This window comes from Gorilla gorilla, chromosome 8, assembly GCF_029281585.2.
Source record: "Gorilla gorilla gorilla isolate KB3781 chromosome 8, NHGRI_mGorGor1-v2.1_pri, whole genome shotgun sequence".
Classification (NCBI taxonomy): Eukaryota; Metazoa; Chordata; class Mammalia; order Primates; family Hominidae; genus Gorilla; species Gorilla gorilla.
Window position 1 is genome coordinate 41,604,978 of NC_073232.2, and position 22,853 is coordinate 41,627,830.

The following is a 22,853-nucleotide window of genomic DNA, read 5'->3' on the forward strand; positions in this document are numbered from 1 at the left end:
CCACCACACCCAGCTAATTTGTTGGTATTTTTAGTAGAGATGGGATTTCACCATGTTGGCCAGGCTGGTCTCGAACTCCCGAGCTCAGGTGATACCCCCACTTTGGCCTCCCAAAGTGCTGGGATTATAGGTGTGAGCACCACGCCCAGCTGACATTTTCAATTCTCGTAGCTTAACCTCTTTGTGCCATGTAACAGTATTTACCACTCCATTCTTCTGGAAATACACTAATAAACTATAGTTACTAAAAACCACCCTGTTTTTTTTTTCTTAGGACTCTTCAGTCACATCTTGGTCATTCTTTAGGTCCACCTCCTTGACCCACCTCCTACTCAAATGTTGGAGTTCCTGCCATAAGCTCTCTTCATACTATGCACATTCTTTCTTTTGTTTCAATTCTCCTTTTGATTAATTCCCATTAACAAAAAATCCTGATTACTTACAATTCTGATTCCAGTCTGGCTTCTCTAAAGCACTAGAAGGGTATATATAATAGTTTTTTGAATATATTTGTTTGGGTCAAATGTATCCAGAATTGGTCAAATTACACAGGACCAGGCCAAGTGACACATCTCTCTCATCTCCACACACCCCCTCCTCCAAGCCTAAATGTTTTTTAGCACAAAACCTAAATGTTTCTCTTATCTTTTCACTGTACCCCATCCTCATAGTCGAGACTCTAGACCAGGCCATCACCACTCATCTCCCAACTGGTGTCACAGTGTTCAGTTACCGATTATCCAGTTTCCGCAGTGTAATTAGTATGATCTTTCTAAAAATGTAAATCGGATTGCATGATTACCATTAAAAAAATTATAAAATGACTTTACATTGCACTAAGAATAAAGTCCAAACTCCTTAACAAGTTTAGCATGCTCCATGAACCAATCAGTCTCTGCTTACCTCCTTCTCCAGTTTCATCTCCCCTCTTCCCTCCACCTTCCATATCTGCTAAATTTATACTGGATTTATTTGTCTTGTGTTCTTTCTCACCTCTAAGCCTTGTAGATTCCCACAGCACGCTATATTTCCTGTATCATCGTAGGAATTACATCTTACTGTATTAAGTTGTCTTCTCTGCTCATCTCTAAATGCTGTGAGTGTAGGAACTCTTAATTTTGTTTGTTCTTATATACCCAGTGCCTCAAAACTCTGTGTTGAATGAATATATGGTCAAGATATTGGCTGAGAATCAGAAGAGTAGATGCTTTTCTGGTCTCATTCTCTCAAGTTCAATATAGGCCCTTCTGTGCCTCCATCCTATTATATACAGAAGGAATACATTTTTGTTTTTAGACACTATCTTCCAAGAATATTTTGACTATTGTAAATGGATTGCTTGTGAATTACCCAGGATGATTATAAAATGTTTAGTAAAAAGGATTTATGATGTATTTAAGCTGCAGTCAAAGCTCTGATGGGTCTGCCTCTGAACACAGTTTCTTCTAGTGGCTTTTAAATAAGCTGGGAGAATTCTGTTTTATGACTCAAAAGTCACTAGGAACAAAAAGATGGTTGTGGTAATAATGAGTGTGTAGTTTTCTCAGAAAGTTTATGAAAATAATAATTAAAAAAATAACTGCAGCTACCAAAAGGACGATAAAGAAACAGGCTAATTTACACTGCAACATGGTATTATTTAATTGTTATATGCATTAGACCTTGGTCATAATATGGATAGAAGAAGTAAGCTCTCTTTTCCTATTATAGAAGGTTAAGATGGGTTTTAAAGCTAAGCACAGTCGAGAACTTACAAGTGTTATGCTTTCATCTCAGCACTAAGGATAACCACAATAAATCTAGGAGGCTGGTTTAACTTTCTGTATTCTGAGACCTGAACTACTGCCAATAAAAACAACTTCGGTGGAAACTTTCCTGGAAAGAATTTTTCACCAGCTTAAGAGGATGAGTAGAGATCTGGCCCTAAAATAAAGTAACTACAAAATCACTTGCTTTCAAAACAAGCAACTCTTTCAGAGTGTATTGTGGCAAAGGAGCACTATAAATCCTTGTGAACTATATTTTTGATAGGATGAATGATTTTAGATAACCTGTGTCGGTGCTTTTAAATATAACTTCCACTCTAAATAATTTATTAAACTTCCTCAGCATAACAACTAGAATGTGTTTTGCCTCCTAACTAAACAAGAAATGTCTTTTACCTCCTGCTCTTAAATCATAAGCTAGGCTGGGTGCAGTGGCTTATGCCTGTAATCTCAGCACTTTGGGAGGCTGAGGCGGGCGGATCACGAGGTCAGGAGTTCGAGACCAGCCTGGCCAACATGGTGAAACCCCATCTCTACTAAAAATACAAAAAATTAGCTGGGCATGGTGGCGCATGCCTGTAATCCTAGCTACTCAGGAGGCTGAGGCAGGAGAATCGCTTGAACCCAGCAGGCAGAGGTTGTGGTAAGAGGAAATCATGCCATTGCACTCCAGCCTGGGCAATAGAGCAAGACTCCGTCTCAAAAAATAAAATAAAATAAAATAAGCTAAAGCAGCACATTCATGCACTGTTTAATATATTAACTACTAACCACATATGGTTATTTAAATTTAAATTAATTAAAATTAAAACTTCAGGCTAGGCTTGGTGGCTCACACCTGTAATCCCAGAACTTTGGGAGATCAAGGTGGGAAGATCCCTTGAGCCCAGGAGTCCAAGATCAGCCTGGGCAATATAGGCAGACTTTGTCTCTACAAAACAAAAATTTGAAAATCAGCTGTGTGTGGTGATGCACGCCTGTAAGCCCAGCTACTCAGGAGACTGAAGTGGGAGGATCGCTTGGGCTCTGGAGGTGAGCGTTGGAGTGAGCCAAGATGACGCAACTGCACTCCAGCCTGGGCAACAGAGCGAGACCCTATCTCAAAAAAAAAATAAAAATAAAAAAGCCAGGCATGGTGGCTCACGCCTGTAATCCCAGCACTTTGGGAGGCCGAGACGGGTGGATCACAGGGTCAGGAGATCGAGACCATCCTGGCTAACATGGTGAAACCCCATCTCTACTAAAAATACAAAAAATTAGCCAGGCGTGGTGGCGGGCGCCTGTAGTCCCAGCTACTCGGGAGGCTGAGGCAGGAGAATGGTGTGAACCTGGGAGGCGGAGCTTGCAGTGAGCAGCGATCACGCCATTGCACTCCTGTCTGGGAGACAGAGCGAGATTCCGTCTCAAAAAAAAAAATAATTAAAATTTCAAAAAAATTAAAACTTCAGTATTGGGTACATTAGCCACATTTCAAGTGCTCAATAGCCATGGGTGTAGTGGCTACCATATTATCATAGATAAAGGACATTTCCATCATTGCAGAAAGCCCTGTTGGACAGTGCTGTATTAGAATGTGTTCCTAATAATTAGTCTCTACAAGGCAGATAAGAGCAGGAGCTCAGAATTCAGCTGGATTTAGGTTTGAATCCTAGCTTACTGCGTGATCTTAGGTAATTGACCTAACTTTTCTGAGATGACATTGTCTTGTCTGTAAAATGGGGATAATAGTAGTATTTATGGCATAGCATTGTGAAAATAAGATGAGATAAAGTGTCTAGCATAGTGTCTGGCCCATAATAAGTACTCAATACATTTTAGATAGTATTAATTCATTTATTATTCATTATCTTTAATGAATAAAACACTTTGAATGGGGACTGAGTACAGTAGCTTCACTTTGGGAGGCCAAGGCAGGCGGATCACTTGAGGCCAACATGGTGAAACCCCATTTCTACTAAAAACAGAAAAACTAGCCGGGCATGGTGGTGCACACCTGTAATCCCAGCTACTGAGGAGGCTGAGGCACGAGAATTGCTTGCCCATGGGAGACGGAGGTTGCAGTAAGCAGAGATCACACCACTGCACTCCAGCCTGGGTGACAGTGGGAGACTCTGCTCAAACAAACAAACAAGCTTTGTTCCCAAGTAGCTGGGATTACAGGCACACGCCACCATGCCTGGCTAATTTTTGTATTTTTAGTAGAGACAGGGTTTTGCCATGTTGGCCAGGATGGCCTTGGACTCCTGACCTCAGGTAATCCACCGGTCTTGGCCTCCCAAAGTGCTGGGATTACAGGCGTGAGCCACTGTGCCTGGCCAAAAATAACCACATTGAATGGGGCCAAAAGATTAATTTTTGCAAAGAATGCTGTGTTCCATATGTGACTCACCTGAAGTGCCCAAATCTGAGTCTGCTTGTGGATTACAGTGCTCCACTTGAAAAGTTTATCAGCTAAAGATTATAGTTAAAATCAGCAGGTTCTATATAGCAAGTCTAAGTATTCTAATGGCACTTATATTAATACCCAGACAGAAATATAAGACACAAAGCAAGCCTACTAAGCAAAGCATCTGACTAGATAAAGTAGAAAAATTTGTCAGGTTCCAACCCTGAGGTGTCAGAGTTTATTGCTAATAACTCAAGTTGATTGCTTGGCTAAACAGAGGGCTTTAAACAAAGAAATTTTTTGGTTCTAATTAAACAGGAACCCTAAATGTTAACAGTATTCATACTTTATTAATACAATAATTACTAAAACATATCTTAGTAACTAGTATTATTTGATAACTACTGAACATGTGTCGAATGGGAAGAGGAGATCATCACCACATATTCTTTAAATGTCAGCCGCTTTCATAAAAGAAAGGGTTGATGTTGTTTTCTGTCAACAGAATCAAATGAATCAATTCTGGAAAGTCTTCCTTTCCTCTTTGGAATTTATCTTCATTCATAGAAACTGTATTCATAGGTTTTAAATTCTTTCTTCTTAGACTATAGTACTATTATTTGGAATGATTGAGCCACTAGACTAAACACCTGATACTGGTGCTTATACACGTAAAAGATAGGAACAAGGTAAGATAATTAGACATTTTTCCATTGTCCCCCATATTGCAGGGACAATAAACTTCTTATAGGAAGCATAACTAACACTCAGAAAGTATGCAAATCATAATGTAAAGCCTAATGAGTTATCATAGAAGGAACACAGCTTGTAAACATCATGCAGGTCAAGAAATAAAACATTGGCCAGGTGCGGTGTCTCACTCCTGTAATCCTAGCACTTTGGGAGGCTGAGGCAGGCGGATCACGAGGTCAGGAGTTCAAGACCAGCCTGGCCAACATAGTGAAACCTCGTCTCTACTAAAAATACAAAAAAAAAAATTAGCCAGGTGTGGCGGTGTGTGCCTGTAATCCCAGCTACTAGGGAGGCTGAGGCAGGAGAATCTCGTGAACTTGGGAGGCGGAGGTTTCAGGGAGCCGAGATAACACCATTGCACTCCAGCCTGGGCGACAGTGTAAGACTCCATCTCAAAAAAAAAAAAAAAGGAAAATAAAAAAGAAATAAAACATTACCAGCACTCTAGGAGATCATCCCCATGGCCCTCCACTCTCCATAAAGGAAACCATTTGATTTAACGTAGATTAGTTTTGCCTGTTCTACAACTTCATATAAATGGAATCATACTGTGTATATTCTTTTGCATCTGGCTTCATTTATTCAACATCGTATTTGTAAGATTCATTTGTATGTATATATTCTTTGAGTAAATGTCTTTTCAAATCCTTTGCCCATTTTTTAATTGGCTTGTTTATTTATTTTTTTTTTTATGTTTTAGAGGCAAGGTCTCCCTCTGTCACCCAGGCTAGAGTGCAGTGGTGGGATCATAGTTCACTGCAGCCTCAAACTCCTGGACTCAGGCAATCCTCCCACCTCAGCCTCCCAAGTAGCAGGGACTACAGATGTGAGCCACTATGCCTGGCTAATTTTTAAATTTTTTTGTAGAGACGGGATCTCAAACTCCTGGGCTCAAGCAATCCTCCCTCCTCAGCCTCCCAGAGTGCTAGGATTACAGTTGTGAGTCACCACACCTGGCCCTTCTTATTACTGAGTAAAAGTTATTTATATTTTCCGGATAGGGGTCCCTTTAAGATATATGGTTTCAAATATTTACTCTCATTGTGGATTTTTGCTTTCTTGATAATGTCCTTTGAAGCACTGAAGTTTTAAATTTGATGGACTCTGGGTTATCTATTTTTTATTTTTCTTGTCTGTACTTTTGGTATCATATCTTAAAAAACATTGTCTAATCCAGAGTCAAAATCTATGCATATTTTTTCTAAGAGTTTTATCATTTTGGCTTTTCCAATTAGGTCTTTGATACATTTTGTGTTGCTTTTTGTATCCAATTTCATTCTTTTGTATGTGGAAATCCAGTTGTTCCAGTACCATTTGTTGAAAAGGTTGTTCTCTCTCCAACTGGTCACCCAGGTCTTGGCACCCTTGTTGAAAATCAGTTGACCATAAATGTAAGGGTTAATGTTCTATTGATCTGTGTGTCTGTCCTTGTGCCAATACCACATAGTAGTTTTGTAGTAAGTTTTGAAATCAGGAAGCACGAGTTATCCATCTTCGTTGTTCCTTTTTTTTAATTCAAATATATATATATATTTTCAATCTTTTTAATTCTACATATTTTTGTAAGCATCCCCCCAATTCTTGTTTCATAGTAAATCAGACTATAGATGAAGCATTTCAGACCTTTTGTCAATCATGTCAAGTGTGAGGGGAAGTCTTTTGTAAGTCAGCCAAGTATTTCAAAATAAAAAGCTTTTCCAAAAGTAAAGGCAGAAGACCCCGCTTTGAAGGCGCTGGTCGGCACAGAAAGGCTTGCAAAGGTATGTAGGGAAGTCCACCGGTTACAGGTGTAAGGTGAGTTTAACCTACGGTGACCGGCTGGCCAGGAGCGCCCCAAGGCAGACGAGGACGTGGGGCTTGGGCGCACGGCCGCCTGCAGCCATCTCGCCCCAGATCCTGGCTCAGGAAACGCAGGCTCGGGCTGGGGTGGATGTGTGCGCCCCAGGGCCCTGGCACCCGGGGGACCGAGGGCTCCTCCCAGGTCCTTGGAACAGCAGAATGTCTCCCAGGAAGGATGCTCAGCTGCAGGTGGGGGTCCCTGCTCCCAAGCACCCTGGCCAGGGAGGAATGGCGCACCCCACCCCATTCGCCCCTGTTGTTCCTTTTCAAGATTGTTTTGGCTGTTGATCTTTTTCAATTCCATATGAATTTAGGATTAGCATGTCAAATTCCACGAAAAGGCAGCTGGGATTTTTTTTTTTTTTTTTTTTTTTTGAGATGTAGTCTCGCTCTGTCACACAGGCTGGAGTACAGTGGTGCAATCTTGAGTCTCGGCTCACTGCAACCTCTGCCTCCCGGGTTCAAGCGATTCTTCTGCCTCAGCCTCCTGAGTAGCTGGGACTACAGGTGCATGCCACCACGCCTGGCTAATTTTAGTAGGGACGGGGTTTCACCGTCTTAGCCAGGATGGTCTCGATCTCCTGACCTCGTGATCCACCCACCTCAGCCTCCCAAAGTGCTGGGATTACAGGCGTGAGTCACCGCGCCCGGCCTTTTTTTTTTTTTTTTTAGTAGAGACGGAGTTTCTGCATGTTGGCCAGGCTGGTCTTGAACTCCCGACCTCAGGTGATCCACCTTCCTCAGCCTCCCCAAGTGCTGGGATTATAGGCATGAGCCACCACGCCCGGCCTGAAATTGTTTTATTTCATTTTGTTGTTTTTTTTTTGTTTTTTTTTTGTTTTTAATAGAGATGAGGTCTCACTATGTTGCATAGGCTGGTCTTAAACTCCTGAGCTCAAGCAATCCTCCTTCCTCAGCCTCCCACAGTGCTGGGTTTATAGGCATGAGTTACAATGCCTAGCCCATTTTTAGTATTTTATAGCTATAGTGGATAGAAATATAATTGATTTTTATATTGACTTGTGTCCTGCAAGCTTGCTGAACTAAATTTATTAGCTCTAATAGGTTTTTTTGTGTGTGTGTGTGTATTCCTTAGGATTTTCTATATATAAGATTGTATCTTCTACAGATACAGTTTTACTTCTTCCTTTCCAATTTGGAAGCCTTGTGTTTTATTTTCTTGCTTAATTGCCCTGGTTCAAACCTCTAGTACCGTGTTGAATAGAAATGATGGGACTGGACATCCTTGTTAGGTTTTGTTATTAAGGAGAAGGTGTTCGGTCTTTCACCTTTAAATATAATATTAGCTGTGGGGTTTTCATCAGGTTAAGGAAATTTTTTTTTTTTTTTTTTTTTTTTAAGATAGTGTCTCACTTGGTCACCTAGGCTGGAGTGCAGTGGCGCAATCTTAGCTCTCTACAGCGTCGATCTTCCTCCTGGGCTCAAGCAATTCTCCTGCTTCATCCTCCTGAGTACCTAGGAGTACAGGCAAGTGCCACCATGCTTGGCTAATTTTTGTATTTTTTGTAAAGATGATGTTTTGCCCTGTTGCCCAGGCTGGTCTCAAACTCCTGAGCTCAAGCAATCCTCCCACCTCAGCCTCCCAAAGTGCTGAGATTACAGGCATGTGCCACTGAGCCTGGCTGAGGAAGTTTCTTTTTGTTCTTAAATGGCTTTCTTTTCTTTTTTTTTTTTTTTTCGTAAAAGGATGTTGGATTTTGTCAAATGCAATTTCTGCACCTTTTGAAATGATTGTTTTAGTTCTTATTGTATATCATGTTGATTGATTTTTGTATGTTGAACCAGCCTTGCATTCTTAGAATAAATCCCACTTGGTCAAGGTGTATAATCTTTTTGTGTATGTTAAATGATATTTAATGTATAATAAATTTAAACCTTTCTTTGCCCCAACAGAAAATGATCCACAGTCTATTTCTCATAAACTGTTCCGGTGACATATTTCTAGAGAAGCACTGGAAGAGCGTTGTGAGCCAGTCTGTCTGTGATTATTTCTTTGAAGCTCAAGAGAAAGCTGCTGATGTTGAAAATGTACCACCTGTCATTTCAACACCTCACCACTACCTCATCAGTATCTACCGGGATAAGCTCTTCTTTGTATCTGTCATACAGACTGAAGTGCCACCTCTCTTTGTAATTGAGTTCCTACATCGAGTTGCTGACACTTTTCAGGTTGGTTATCTATCATACCTTTCTAACTTAAATGACCCAAGTTAGCTGAAGGTGAGACATGATTATATTATTTAATTACCCAGGTTTTGATGTTTACTGTCTGTCTCTCTCTGTTTAAGCATAAATTCATAAACCCTTTTCTATGTGGTATACAGTTACACACATGGCTGCTCTATTCACTATTTTTTATATGTATTACAGATTACAGTTGGCTCTCCATATACATGGGTTCTGCATCCATAAAGTCACCCAACCTTACATGGCAAATATTTGAACAAAAAAATCGAACTGAACATGTACAAACTACTTCTTCTCATTATTACTTAAACAATACAGTATAACAAATAGTTACATAGCATTTACACTGTGTTAGATATTACAAGTAATCTAGAGGTGATTTAAAGTATATAGGAGGATGTGTATAAGTTATGTGCAAATACTATGCCATTTTATGTCAGCGACTTGAGAATTGTGAATTTTGGTATCCACAGGGGATCCTGGAACTAATTCCCACAAATACCAAGGGATGACTGTATATCATCAGGAAACAATAATGCCCTCCACATACAGTTCTCTCAATGGTCTCAAGATTTTCATTGGTTATGAACTCTTCTATATTTACATTTTATTATTTTCTCTTGTCTTGCTGAATATACCAAATAATTTAAGCTTATCTATATGTATTTTGGGATAGTTAATCAGGGCGAATGAAGTTTATAGCTCAAATTCCAATTTAATGTTTCAATACTTTCTGGTATAATATGTAATAGGAATTAAATTCAACCTAGAAATATCAAGAAAATATTGAGGAATAATATTAGGACTATAGAGGGGTTTTTTTTGTTTGCTTGTTTTGTTTTGTTTGAGACGGAGTCTCACTCTGTTCCCTAGGCTGGAGTGCAGTAGCATGATCTTGGCTCACCGCAACCTCCGCCTCCTGGGTTCAAGCAATCCTCCCGCCTCAGCCTCCCAAGTAGCTGGGACCACAGGTGTGCACCATCACACTCAGCTAATTTTTGTATTTTTAGTAGAGACAGGGTTTTACCATGTTGGCCAGGCTGGTCTTGAATTCCTGACCTCAAGTGATGCACCCACCTCAGCCTCCCAAATTGCTGGGATTACAGGCATGGGCCACCATGCCCGGACTATAGAGGGTTTTTTCCCCCACTCTGTTTTATATATGTTCAGCATCTTAAGCAATGAATTATGCTACTCTAAGTTTATTCTTCAGAACAAAAAGTATTTAGCAGGCCTTTCTTTGTGCCTTCCATCGTGTGATATTTTGTGTGTATTTTGTCAGGACTACTTTGGTGAGTGTTCAGAGGCTGCAATTAAGGATAATGTGGTCATAGTATATGAACTCTTAGAAGAAATGTTAGACAATGGATTTCCACTGGCTACCGAATCTAACATTTTGAAAGAATTGATTAAACCACCAACAATTCTACGCTCTGTTGTCAACTCTATTACAGGTAAGATGAAAACATACTTTGCTAGTAACTGAGCAATTAAAACTTTGTAAACAACTCATTATTGCTCATGATCTGACATATTATTAAGGTAGTACAATTTGGCCATAATTAAAGTTACTGGTAAAGTTAAAATGGATGTACTATATATTTATTTTCATGGAAAGAGGCTAGACCTTAAGTGATAAAGAACTTTTGGTTATTACTCTTTTTTTTTTCTAAAACACCACAACAATATTATTACCATTATTTAACAGTAAATACTAAGACTGAATAAATTGTTCCAGTTATTCCTAAAGAAGCCAGTATATGAGCCCACTTAGAAGAGAATTTAGTCCATTTATAGACTGGCATTTTAATATTTAAAATAGCATTACATAACTGGTATGCTGCTACTCCACAATTACTAGAGAATAGAAAATTTAAGACACTTAACCACACAGTACTACAATCTCCTCCAAGTCTTTGTTTTTATGCATGCAGAAGATGTATTAAGAAAAAATAGGAAATAGTTTACTTATGAGATCTCATGCATTGTGGGCCTGTACTTGTGTTGTAAGCTTCCAGCTGGGTTTAATTCTTGAGTGTAGCTAGAAATTAGACACATCCAGATACCAATATTCTTTCGAAAGTATTAAAGTCTTTTAGACAAAGATTCCTGTGAAATGTTATATGCTGTTCCAACTCCACTGTCCACCATTGTAAACCCCTGTCCAGTGCCTTGACCTAAAAATGAGGTGAGAGAGGCCTGTAAGAAAAAGATCATTCAGCAGCTCTTTATTCATCCTTTGTGTAAGGATGAATGTTAGGAGAAATTCAAAGAAAGATAAGATGGTGTGTCTGTACTCCTAAAACTTATACTCTGAATGGGACATTGGAAAAAAAATTAAGTAAATAACTGTATAAGACTTTAAAAAGCAATTCCATACTTCACAGATAATGTAATAGCATTGGAAAATAAATACACATGGTGTAATGTTAAATTGAAAAGTCAGCACAAAACTGAAAAAAATTATTCTTATATATAAATATTCACTCAGACAAAAAAGTATTTACAATGATTATACCCAGCTAAATACAGATTATATTTATTTTTGCTTTATACTTTCTAATTTTCCAAAATAAACATGTATTTTATAGTCAGAGAAAAGTTACTAAAATATATAATGCAAAACATAACAGATTCATTAGATAGTGTATTACAAAGTTCAAGAGAATGGTTCCATTAATGAAGTAATCCCTCCTGAACTGTGGTGGGTGGCCACCTTGGAGAATCAGTAGAATTCAGGAAGTGAGGAAGGAATAAGAGCATTCTCCATGGTGGAACTGTATGAGAAAAAAACACACATGAAAGAGAAAAACCTAAAGTTTTATTAATCCCTTTAGCAGAAGCAGAACTGTTTTTCACTTGAGAAGTTAGAGATCAAATTAAAAAGTAGAGAAAGTCCTTCAAAGCTAGGATAAATATTTAGCTTTTATCATAAAGCCAGTGAGCAAACATTGAACGTTTTTGAGCAGGAAGATAACATGATTATAGGTTGCAGGTAGGAACACCAATCATAAGTAGACTGCAAAATTGTAGATACAGTATGATTGCGACTATATTTTAAAGTGCAATTAAAAACCAAAATTATCAAAATAGAAAAAAATGCAACCTTCTGGTGGTGGAAATATTCAAAGAAATATACCGAAATGTTAATATTATATTAAAATGTTAATACCATAATATTAACAAAAATGTTAATGGTAGATATATTTTGTTAGTAAGAAGACAGGTGTTTTTCTTTAAACCACCTTTCTGAACTCTACCTTTTTGTTGTTGTTGTTAAGTATGTAGTACTTTCGAATGGCAAATATAAATTAACCAAAATATTAAGTAAGTCACAGCTCAAAGATATGTGTTTTGGACAACCAGACTTATTTTTAGGCATGTGTCAGTTTACCAGGAAATTAGCTGGATACTGAATACTAGCTATATTGCAGCCGTATGGGTATGCTGACCTTAAAATAGGAAAAGGCCAGATTCCATTTACTCCACTGAGGCCTGTTTGGCAGCATCTCATGTAAAATAAAGTTGAATACTGAAGGGCCTAGTTATAACTCTGTATTCTCACTGGAGACATTTTATTGGCAGAAGGTTTTGAAACAACCAACCTCTTTTTTCATCAGTGGCAGAGATTCTGTTGTTGAGCCACTGGAATTAGATTAGATTACTGTTAACACACAGGAAGCAAAAGATAAGTAAATAAATTTAACCTGGTTTGGCAGGTAGACAGAGGGCCACATGGCCTATATTTCTCCTCTAGAAATTTGATCATGTTGGTATGGATATGTCTGACAATTCTAGTGACCATCCACAACTTCATTAAGAAAAATCCAAACATTGAAGAAGCAGCTTTTTTTTTTCCTAGTAATAAATTTTCTCATGACTGTTTTATACATCAGCTTTGCCTTCTCCTTTTTTGGTTTCTAGGCAGTAGTAATGTTGGGGACACACTCCCCACTGGGCAGCTGTCCAACATACCATGGCGTCGGGCAGGGGTAAAGTACACAAATAATGAAGCCTATTTTGATGTTGTTGAAGAAATAGACGCAATTATAGATAAATCAGGTAATTGTGTGCATGTCATCTTATTTGGGGAAAAACAATTCATCTGACACAGATGAATAGAAAACTGAAGTCCTGGCCGGGTGCAGTGGCTCACGCCTGTAATCCCAGCCCTTTGGGAGGCCAAGGCAGGCGGAACATGAGGTCAGAGTTCGAGACCAGCCTGGCCAACGTGGTGAAACTCTGTCTCTACTAAAGATACAAAAAATTAGCCAGGCATGGTGGCGCGCACCTGTAATCCCAGCTACTCGGGAGGCTGAGGCAGGAAAATTGCTTGAACCCGGGAGGCAGAGATTGCAATGAGACAAGATCATGCCATTGCACTCCAGCCTGGCTCTGTCTCAACAAAAAAAAAAAAAAAGAAGAAAGGAAAAGAAAATTGAAGTCCTTTGGCAGTATGGTTTTGGTGGAAAGGCATTCATTATCTGATGATTTTTAAATCTGTTTGTTAGTTTATTTATTTATTTATTTGAGACGGGGTCTCACACTGTTGTCCAGGCTGGAGTGCAATGACGTGATCTTGGCTCACTGGAACCTTCACCTCCTGGATTCAAGCGATCCTGCTGCCTCAGCTTCCCAAGTAGCTGGGATTACAGGCATGAGCCACCACACCTGGCTAAATTTTTTTTTTTTTTTTTTTTTTGAGACGCAGTTTCACTCTTATTGCCCAGGGTGGAGTGCAATGGTGCAATCTCAGCTCACCGCAACCTCCGCCTCCCAGGTTCAAGCAGTTCTTCTGCCTCAGCCTCCCGAGTACCTGGGATTACAGGCATGCACCAGCATGCCCAGCTAATTTTGTGTTTTTGGTGGAGATGGGATTTCTCCATGTTGGTCAGGCTGGTCTCGAACTCCTGAACTCAGGTGATCCGCCCGTTTCGGCTTCCCAAAGTGCTACGATTACAGGCGTGAGCCACCCCTCCCGGCCCTGGCTAATTTTTTGTATTTTTAGTAGAGACGGGGTTTCACAATGTTGGCCAGGCTGGTCTGGAGCTCCTAACCTCAAGTGATCCACCTGCCTTGGCGTCCCAAATTGCTGGGATTACAGGCGTGAGCCACTGCACCTGGCCCATAAATCTGTTTATTTTGCCCATAGGTTACATATAATTTTCATAACCACTAGTTGAGGTCTGCCAAACATGTAAATCAGAACTCATAATGCCTTACTTTAAGCCAATTATTACCTTATGTACCTCTACCTCTTGCTATTTATTCCTTCTAACATTTATTGAAAATCTGCTATATACCATGCTTTTGCTACTACATTATGTGCAGTACTTCTGGTAAAAGCCCCTATCTGATTATTTTTCACTTTTTTTTTTAAGTACAGGGTCTTGCTCTTTTGCCTAGGCTGGAGTGCATTGGCGCAGTCCCTGCTTACTGTAGCCTTGACCTCCAGCTCATGTGATCCTCCTACCTCAAACTCCTGAGTAGCCTATAGTCCCAGCCAATCAGGAGGTACACGCCACACGCCACCATGCCTAGCTAACTTTTATTTGTTTTTTTTGTACAGACAGGGTCTCACCATGTTGCCCAGGCTGGTCTTGAACTCCTGGGCTCAATCAGTTTACCTACCTCAGCCTCCCAAAGTGCTGGGATTACAGGCATCAGCCGCCACACCCGATCTAATTATCTTTTTAACCAGACAAAACAATAGTACTCTATAAGAATAGTAAAATTTTATTATTAAAAATAGCAGCCGGGCATGGTGGATCACGCCTGTAATTCCAGCACTTTGGGAGGCCGAGGCAGGCAGATCACTCGAGGTCAGGAGTTTGAGACCAACCTGGCCAACATGGTAAAACCCCGTCTCTACTATAAATAAAAAATTAGCTGGGCGTGGTGGCAGGTACCTGTAATCCCAGCTACTTGGGAGGCTGAGGTGGGAGAATTGCTTGACCCTGGGAGGCAGAGGTTGCAGTGAGCCAAGATTGCACCACTGCACTCCAGCCTGGGTGACAGAGTGAGACTCCATCTCAAAAAAAAGCAAAAAAAGAAAAAAAATCTAGTCCTTCCCTTACATTTATTTTACACATAAGGAAAACCCAGAAGGGTTAAGTGAACTGTTCCAGATCACACAACTTGTTAATATGTAATGATAGCTTATTGTGAATTATAGTCAATATCTTCTCTTCCATGAGTCCCCTTTTCATTATAACATTCCATCTTATAGAATAATAGATTTTTGCCAGGCACGGTGGCTCACACCTGTAATCCCAGCACTTTGGGAGGCTTAGGCAGGAAGATCACTTGAGCCCAGGAGTTCAAGACCAGCCTAGGCAACATAGCGAGACCCCATATCTATCAAAAATTTAAAAGATTAGCTAGGCATGGGTTCCTTAATCCCACCTATTCAGAAGGCTGAGGCAGGAGGATTGCTTGAGCCCAGGAGTTCAATGCTGTGGTGAACTATGTTCACACCACTGTACTCCAGCCTGGATGGCAGAGGGAGACCCTGTCTCTAAAAAAAAAGAGATATCTTTCTATTATGGATCCTATTTCTTAAAAGTTAACTTAGTCCATTTCATAATACACTTGCCACATTTTAAAATTCTATTGAAGCCTGGTGCGGTGGCTCACACCTGTAATCCCAGCACTTTAGGAGGCTGAGGCGGGTGGATCACGAGGTCAGGAGATCCAGACCATCCTGGCTAACACAGTGAAACCCCATCTCTACTAAAAATACAAAAAATTAGCTGGGCGTGGTGGCAGGCGCCTGTAGTCCCAGCTACTCGAGAGGCTGAGGCAGGAGAATGGCGTGAACCTGGGAGACGGAGCTTGCAGTGAGCCCAGATAGCGCCACTGCACTCCATCCAGCCTGGGTGACAGAGCAAGACTCCGTCTCAAAAAAAAAAATTAAAAAAAATAAAATTCTATTGAAAATGTTTTTGGTTGGTTGGTTTGTTTTATTTTGTTTTTGAGACAGAGTCTCACATTGTCGCCCAGGCTATAGTGCAGTGTTGTGGTTTCGGCTCACTGCAACCTCCGCCTTCTAGGTTCAAGCGATTCTCCTGCCTCAGCCTCCCAAGTAGCTGGGACTACACGCACACACCACCACGCCTGGCTAATTTTTTGTATTTTTAGTAGAAACGGGGTTTTGCCATGTTGCCCAGGCTGGTCCCAAACTCCTGAGCTCAGATAATCTACCCACGTCAGCCTCCCTAAGTGCTAGGATTACAGGCATGAGCCACTGCGTCCTGCCAAATGTTTTAAACTCATATCCAGTCATCTTACAGGGTTGGCTCCATAAAGGAGACAGTTTAATTTTCCTTAGAATTAGCATATTCTGGCTGGGTATGGTAGCTCACACCTGTAATCCCAGCACTTTGGGAAGCTAAGGTAGGTGGATTGCTTGAGCCCAGAAGTTTGAGACCAGCCTGGGCAGCATAATAAGACCCTGTCTCTACAAAAAAAATACAAAAATTAGCCAGGCATGGAGGTGCATGCCTGTAGTACCAGCTGCTTGGGAGGCTGAGGTGGGAGGATTGCTTGAGCCCAGGAGGTTGAGGCTGGCTATCATAGCACCACTACGCTCCAGCCTGGGTGACAGAGCAAGACCCTGTCTCAAAAAAAAAAATTATATTCTACAGTGGCATACCTGTAGTCCCAGTTACTCTGGGGACCAGCTGGGACTAGCTAGTCAGACTTTATCTCTTAAAAAAATAAGAATTATTATTATATTCCAACCAGAGTTAAGTATGGACCTTGTCCCCTGACCTGTTAATAGAGATGTAAAGCTTCAGTTAATCTGACACCCAGAGGGTATCTCTATTATTCTAGATGTAGTGATTGTTGGGCTAGGTGTCATGGCACGCACCTATATTCCCAGCTATTTGGGAGGCTAGGGCAGGAGGATTACTTGAGCCCGGGAGTGAGGCTGCAGTGAGCTATGATCATGCAACTGCACTCCAACCTTGGCAACAGAGCAAGACTCTGTCTCTGAAAACAATAAATAAAAATAAAAAGATACAGTGATAGGTCTAGTTAAGACTCATATTCCATTGATGTTATCTTCCTTTTTCTTTCTTTCTTCAGGATCTACAGTCTTTGCAGAAATTCAGGGGGTCATTGATGCTTGCATTAAACTATCTGGAATGCCTGATCTCTCCCTTTCTTTCATGGTAAGTCTTATTCTCCTGTTTTATAGCCCCTTGAATGCCTAATACATGTGAAGTACTAAATGAAATGATAAATATTGAGATAAGTTTGCATCTTAGATTGCAAAGGATTGTCTCAGAAATATTCCTAGCAGAGTTTCCTAAGACAGTCACTTACATGATGAGCGTGGTCTTTGTGGAAAGGCTAAGGGAGGTCTTTGCCTGAGTGTGCTAGAAGGGGCTTAAAATTGGCTGGCTGGCTTCTGCAAATATCCAGTATCATTTTTACTGAATAATTATTTGCTTTGCTGATATGAAAGGACACTGGTCTTTTGTATCATTTTAGAGTCAGCATGATATACTGCTAGGAATAATTAAGAGAACTGACTTCTGGTGTTGTCACCAGTTTGCTCTGACCTTAAGTCCTCTGAACCTCAGTTTTTTAATCTGTTAAAGGGAAATAATACTACTTGCCTTTTCTCCTTTATAGTTATTGAAATTCAAATAAAATAATGTACATAAAATATTTACAAACTTTAAAGCATTGTGAAACTATAAGGTTGTGTAAATGTGGTCATAAACTCTTCCATGACTGCTTTATCTTCAGGGAACATATTTGTCAAGGTATCTGAGTACAGTTCCCATATTCATTATAGTCTATGAACGACTGTCTTCTGTTTTTCTGGCAGAACCCTAGGCTTCTGGATGATGTCAGCTTTCACCCCTGCATCCGGTTCAAGCGTTGGGAATCTGAAAGAGTTTTGTCATTTATTCCTCCAGATGGAAATTTCCGACTCATATCATACCGTGTCAGCTCACAAAAGTATGTTGATGCATCAGCCAGAATCTGCCACCATACATATCAAGTACAACTCACCTTTCCCTGTTTCTTTCTGACAGTTGAGTACTTGAGGTCATCACTACTGCTCACTTTAACCATAGCTCACCAGGAGACCCAGTGAGAATGGGTGAAAATATGCACCTAAAATAATCCGTATACTTTGAATGTATGAGTGTAGAGTGGTACTAAGTGAGACTAGAGTAAAATCTATAGCCAAGAGCAAGCAAACCATACATAACCTGGGCAAAAGTTGTGGTACCGGTCCTTTGCAAGGTTATGCATGCTCAAATTATGGCACTGATTCTTTGCTCAGTTTATGCATGGTCCATTTTGCTCTGCTTCTGACAGCTGAGTACTTTGCAAGCAGAGCAAAACGGACCATGCATAACCTGGGCAAAACCATGAACCATTGCCATAATCTTACCATAGTCTGTAGACTTTGTGGCCAACAAGGAGACAGACCTACCTGTAGTTCGTGAGGACATTCCCCAATTTACCTGCTTCAAGTACGTCTTCTCTGCATTGAGTTTTTAAGGAACTGTTTAGCATTGAGGGGCCAGGTGCAGTGGTTCACTCCTGTAATCCCAACACTTTGGGAGGCCAATGTGGGCAGATCACTTGGGGTCGAGAGTTCTAGACCAGTCTGGTCAACATGGTGAAACCCTGTCTCTACTAAAAACACAAAATTAGCCAGGCGTGGTAGCGTGTGCCTATATAATCTCAACTACTTAGGAGGCTGAGGCATGAGAATCACTTGAACCTGGAAGGCAGAGGTTGCAGTGACAGATCACACTACTGCACTACAGCCTGGCCAACAGGGTGAAACTCCATCTCAAAAAAAAAAAAAAAAAAAAGTTTAGCATTGGGGATCGGAGTTATAGGTAGTTTGTTTCTTGAAAATACCAAAAGTTATTTGAGTAACATCATGACAGAACTCAAAAACAGAGAAATTATTTCTTGGCTCTTTTCTTTTTTTTTTTTTTTTGAGCCGGAGTTTGGTTCTTGTTGCTCAGGCTGGAGTGCGATGGTGAAATCTCGGCTTACTGCAACCTCCACCTCCAGGGTTCAAGTGATTCTCCTGCCTCGGCCTCCCAAGTAGCTGGGATTACACTCATGCACCACCACACCCGGCTAATTTTGTGTTTTTAGTAGAGGCGGGGTTTCTCCATGTTGGTCATGCTGGTCTCGAACTCCAGACCTCAGGTGATCTGCCCACCTCAGCCTCCCAAAGTGCTGGGATTACAGGCGTGAGCCACCGTGCCTGGCCTGTTTCTTGGCTCTTATCACATAGGAACTGTTTTCATTTATATAAAACATATTTTACATTATTTTTCAGTGGGATCATAATTCATTTTAAACGAGGGCCATTTGCCCCAATTGTTTTTGTTTGTTTGTTTTATGTTATTTTGTTTTGTTTGTTTGTTTTGAGACGGAGTTTCACTATTGTCACCCAGGCTGGAGTGCAATGGTGTGATCTTGGCTCACTGCAACCTCTACCTCCTGGGTTCAAGCGATTCTCCTGCCTCAGCCTCCCAAGTAGCTGGGATTACAGGCACCTGCCACCGCGCCCAGCTAATTTTTGTTTTTTGTTATTTTTTTTTTTATTAGAGAGGGGATTTCACCATGTTGGCCAGGCTGGTCTCAAACTCCTGACCTCCAATGATCTGCCTGCCTTGGCCTCCCAAAGTGCTGGGGTTACAGGTGTGAGCCACTGCACCCAGCCACCCCAATTGTTTATACTGTTATTAAACTTCAGATTTCTGTCTTGATTTGTATACAGTTCCCAGCACAGTGGTACAAGAACATTATGCTGTACTCAGCTCCCCCTTGTGTAGATGCTGAATCTGCAGTCCTAGAGGTATTGCCATCTTGGTATCCTTGGAGGATTGGTTGCAAAAATCAGCAGATGCTCGAGTCCCTTATATAAAATGGTGTAGTATTTGCATATAACCTATGCACATCCTCCTGTGTACTTTAAATCATCTCCAAGTTACTTGTGATAGTACACTGTAAACACTGTGTAAATAATTGTTATACCATGTTGACTTTTTATTTTTATTATTTTTTGTAGTTATATTGTTATTTTTTACTTGTTTTGTTTGTTTTTTTTTTTTTTTGAGATGGCATCTCGCTCCTTTGCCCAGGCTGGAGTGCAGTGGCACGATCTCAGCTCACTGCAATCTCCGCTTCCCAGGTTCAAGCGATTCTCCTGCCTCAGGCTTCCAAATAGCTGGGACTACAGGCATGAGCCACCACACCCAGCTAATTTTTGTATTTTTAGTAGAGACGAGGTTTCACCATGTTGGCCAGGCTGGTCTTGAACTCCTTGCCTTGGCCTCCCAAAGTACTGAGATTACAGGTGTGAGCCACCGCGCCCAGCCCTAGCTAATTTTTGTAGAGACGAGGTTTCATCATGTTGGCCAGGCTGGTCTCAAACTCCTGACCTCAGGTGATCCCCTCCCACCCCCCGTCTCGGCCTCCCAAAGTGCCGGGATTACAGGCATGAGCCACCACGCCTGGCCAATTTTTTGAAATAATATTTTCAATCCTCAGCTGGTCAAATTCAAGGATGCAGAACTGTGGCTACAGAGAGCCGACTCTGTAGTACCTTATTGTGGAGTTAAAGGCAGGGTAGGATACTCTGGACAGAGGTTTTCAGGATACCTCTGGAGCTCTCCCCACACCATTAATTGTGTTTGTGCTTTTGTATCTTTCTCTGTTTCTCTTTTTAGTCTAGTGGCAATACCAGTGTATGTGAAACATAGTATCAGCTTTAAGGAGAACAGTTCTTGCGGCAGATTTGATATAACAATTGGACCAAAGCAGAATATGGGGAAAACTATTGAAGGAATTACAGTGACAGTTCACATGCCAAAAGTTGTGCTGAACATGAACCTGACACCCACACAAGGCAGCTATACATTTGATCCAGTCACCAAGGTACAGCCACTTCAAATCAAGAGTGAGCAAGCGTTTCTGCAATCTATTTTGTGATTTGTGGGGAGGAATGGAGGGAAAGGTTTGGCACCTTGTTTAAAACTAAAGTTCGTATCAAAACCTAGAGAGCATACTGTGCTGTGCTTCTGCCACTGGCTGCAGAAGGAATCCTGCAGCTGCTACTGAGTAGATGAACAGAAAAGTGTGTCATTCTGTCCTTTTTCAGAGTGTGCCTTCACTCATCCATTATTAATCCAGAGCCTGACTCTGCTATCTAATAAGAAAGAAGTAAAAGCTTTTTTAAAAAGAGAAAACATTATGTAGATTGAAGAAGATATTATGATGGTCTATGAATTACTAAGTTTTCTATATAAATTGATCACTAAGACCTTTTTCTTCCTTTATAATTTAAAAGCATTATTTCATACTCTTACACAAGGCTAGGAAAGTTGCTTCCTCACTCTACTTAAATTTTTGTGTAACAGAGGGTTTTCAGAGAAACTGTAGCAGATGATTTTCTCTCAGCTTCCTGATTAGCTGGTAAATATGATTGTTTTCAATAGCAGAGTCATTGAGCTACCTGATAAATGAAAAGACATGTTTTTTTAATAACATCATAGAATGTTAAAGATTATTTAATACAGTTGTAAGGATTCAAAGAACCTCCTCCTGGAGACCACACAGGGCTGAGAAAGGGAGCTTCAGATTCCTGGCCCTTTCCCACAGCTTCAACTATGACAGCTTTGCTTTCTTTCTCATCTGCTGTTGAGCCTTCACACTGAAGATTTCATTTGAACAATGGGTTTCACAGCTAAAAGTTTTAAAAACACCATCTTAAGTCAATCTAATTATTTTACAGAAAAATAAACAGAGGCTGGGCACAGTGGCTTACGCCTGTAATCCCAGCACTTTGGGAGGCCGAGGTGGGTGGATCACCTGAGGTCGGGAGTTCGAGACCAGCCTGACCAACATGGAGAAACCACATCTCTACTAAAACTACAAAATTAGCTGGGCATGGTGGCGCATGCCTGTATCCCAGCTGCTTGGGAGGCTGAGGCAGGAGCATCGCTTGAACCTGGGAGGCAGAGGTTGTGGTGAGCCAAGATTGCACCATTGCACTCCATCCTAGGCAACAAGAGTGAAACTCTGTCTCAAAAAAAAAAAAAAAGAAAAAGAAACAGGCCCAGAGAAAAGTGAAGATGGTTATGATGGAGAACATTTGAAATCAGAGGGCCTTAGGTTCAAATCCCAGCCTTACCTCTGACTAGCTATGTGACCTTGAGCGAGTCATTTGATCTCTGAGCCTTAATTTCCTCTGAGCTTTAATTTCCTCATTTGTAAATAGAAGACAAAAGCTACTTCACAGCCCTCAATGAGACAACATATGAATAATGCTAAGCGCGTGCTAATACAAAAGAAAATGCTCAACAAATGTAGATTCTCTGCCCTCACTCCCCATTCAAAGTCACAGAACTAATCAGAGGTAAACTCACTGTAGATGCCAGATCTCTTGTTTTCAAGAGACTGCACTTCAGTTTGTACAGAAGTTTATGATATCTTTGAACTTTGTTTTTGAGGGTTTGTCTTTAATAAATGGTTCTATTTGTTTTTCATTTTTTGTCTTTTTAAGGTACTAACATGGGATGTGGGAAAAATTACTCCACAAAAGCTCCCAAGTCTTAAAGGACTGGTAAATTTACAGTCTGGAGCCCCCAAACCAGAAGAGAATCCAAGCCTCAACATACAGTTTAAGATCCAGCAGCTTGCTATTTCAGGTAAGGATAAGGTTGACTTGTAGTTAAGGGTAATTGAGTTTTGCAAGCTCATTTATTAGGCACTTAGAAGAGTAACAAAAGTTTCCTTCTCTAGAAAGAGCAGTAGCCCATTTGCCTTTTACACTGTGCTTGGTGGGGCAGTCTCCCAGGCACCGACCAAATGATTTTTCAGAGCACCTTATTTCAAACAGCTTC

At 40.7% G+C, this 22,853-nt stretch overlaps 1 protein-coding gene across 6 annotated transcripts in view; it reads left to right on the forward strand.

Annotated features, from left to right (window-relative positions):
* The window catches only part of AP3M1 (adaptor related protein complex 3 subunit mu 1), a 29,197-nt gene that overhangs the window by 3,930 nt on the left and 2,414 nt on the right, over positions 1 to 22,853 (forward strand). For 2 of the 6 annotated variants that reach the window (XM_055353384.2, XM_055353386.2), the window contains 8 exons: positions 8,107 to 8,232; positions 8,659 to 8,934; positions 10,235 to 10,406; positions 12,877 to 13,014; positions 17,044 to 17,129; positions 17,795 to 17,928; positions 20,679 to 20,886; positions 22,514 to 22,658. In XM_055353384.2, the coding sequence (XP_055209359.1) occupies positions 8,662 to 8,934; positions 10,235 to 10,406; positions 12,877 to 13,014; positions 17,044 to 17,129; positions 17,795 to 17,928; positions 20,679 to 20,886; positions 22,514 to 22,658 (1,156 nt within the window). In that variant the 5' untranslated portion in view covers positions 8,107 to 8,232; positions 8,659 to 8,661. Of the gene's footprint in view, positions 1 to 8,106; positions 8,233 to 8,658; positions 8,935 to 10,234; positions 10,407 to 12,876; positions 13,015 to 17,043; positions 17,130 to 17,794; positions 17,929 to 20,678; positions 20,909 to 22,513; positions 22,659 to 22,853 lie in introns of those variants that run through there. The other 4 variants (XM_004049618.5, XM_031015615.3, XM_055353385.2 and 1 more) reach the window with 3 other exon arrangements.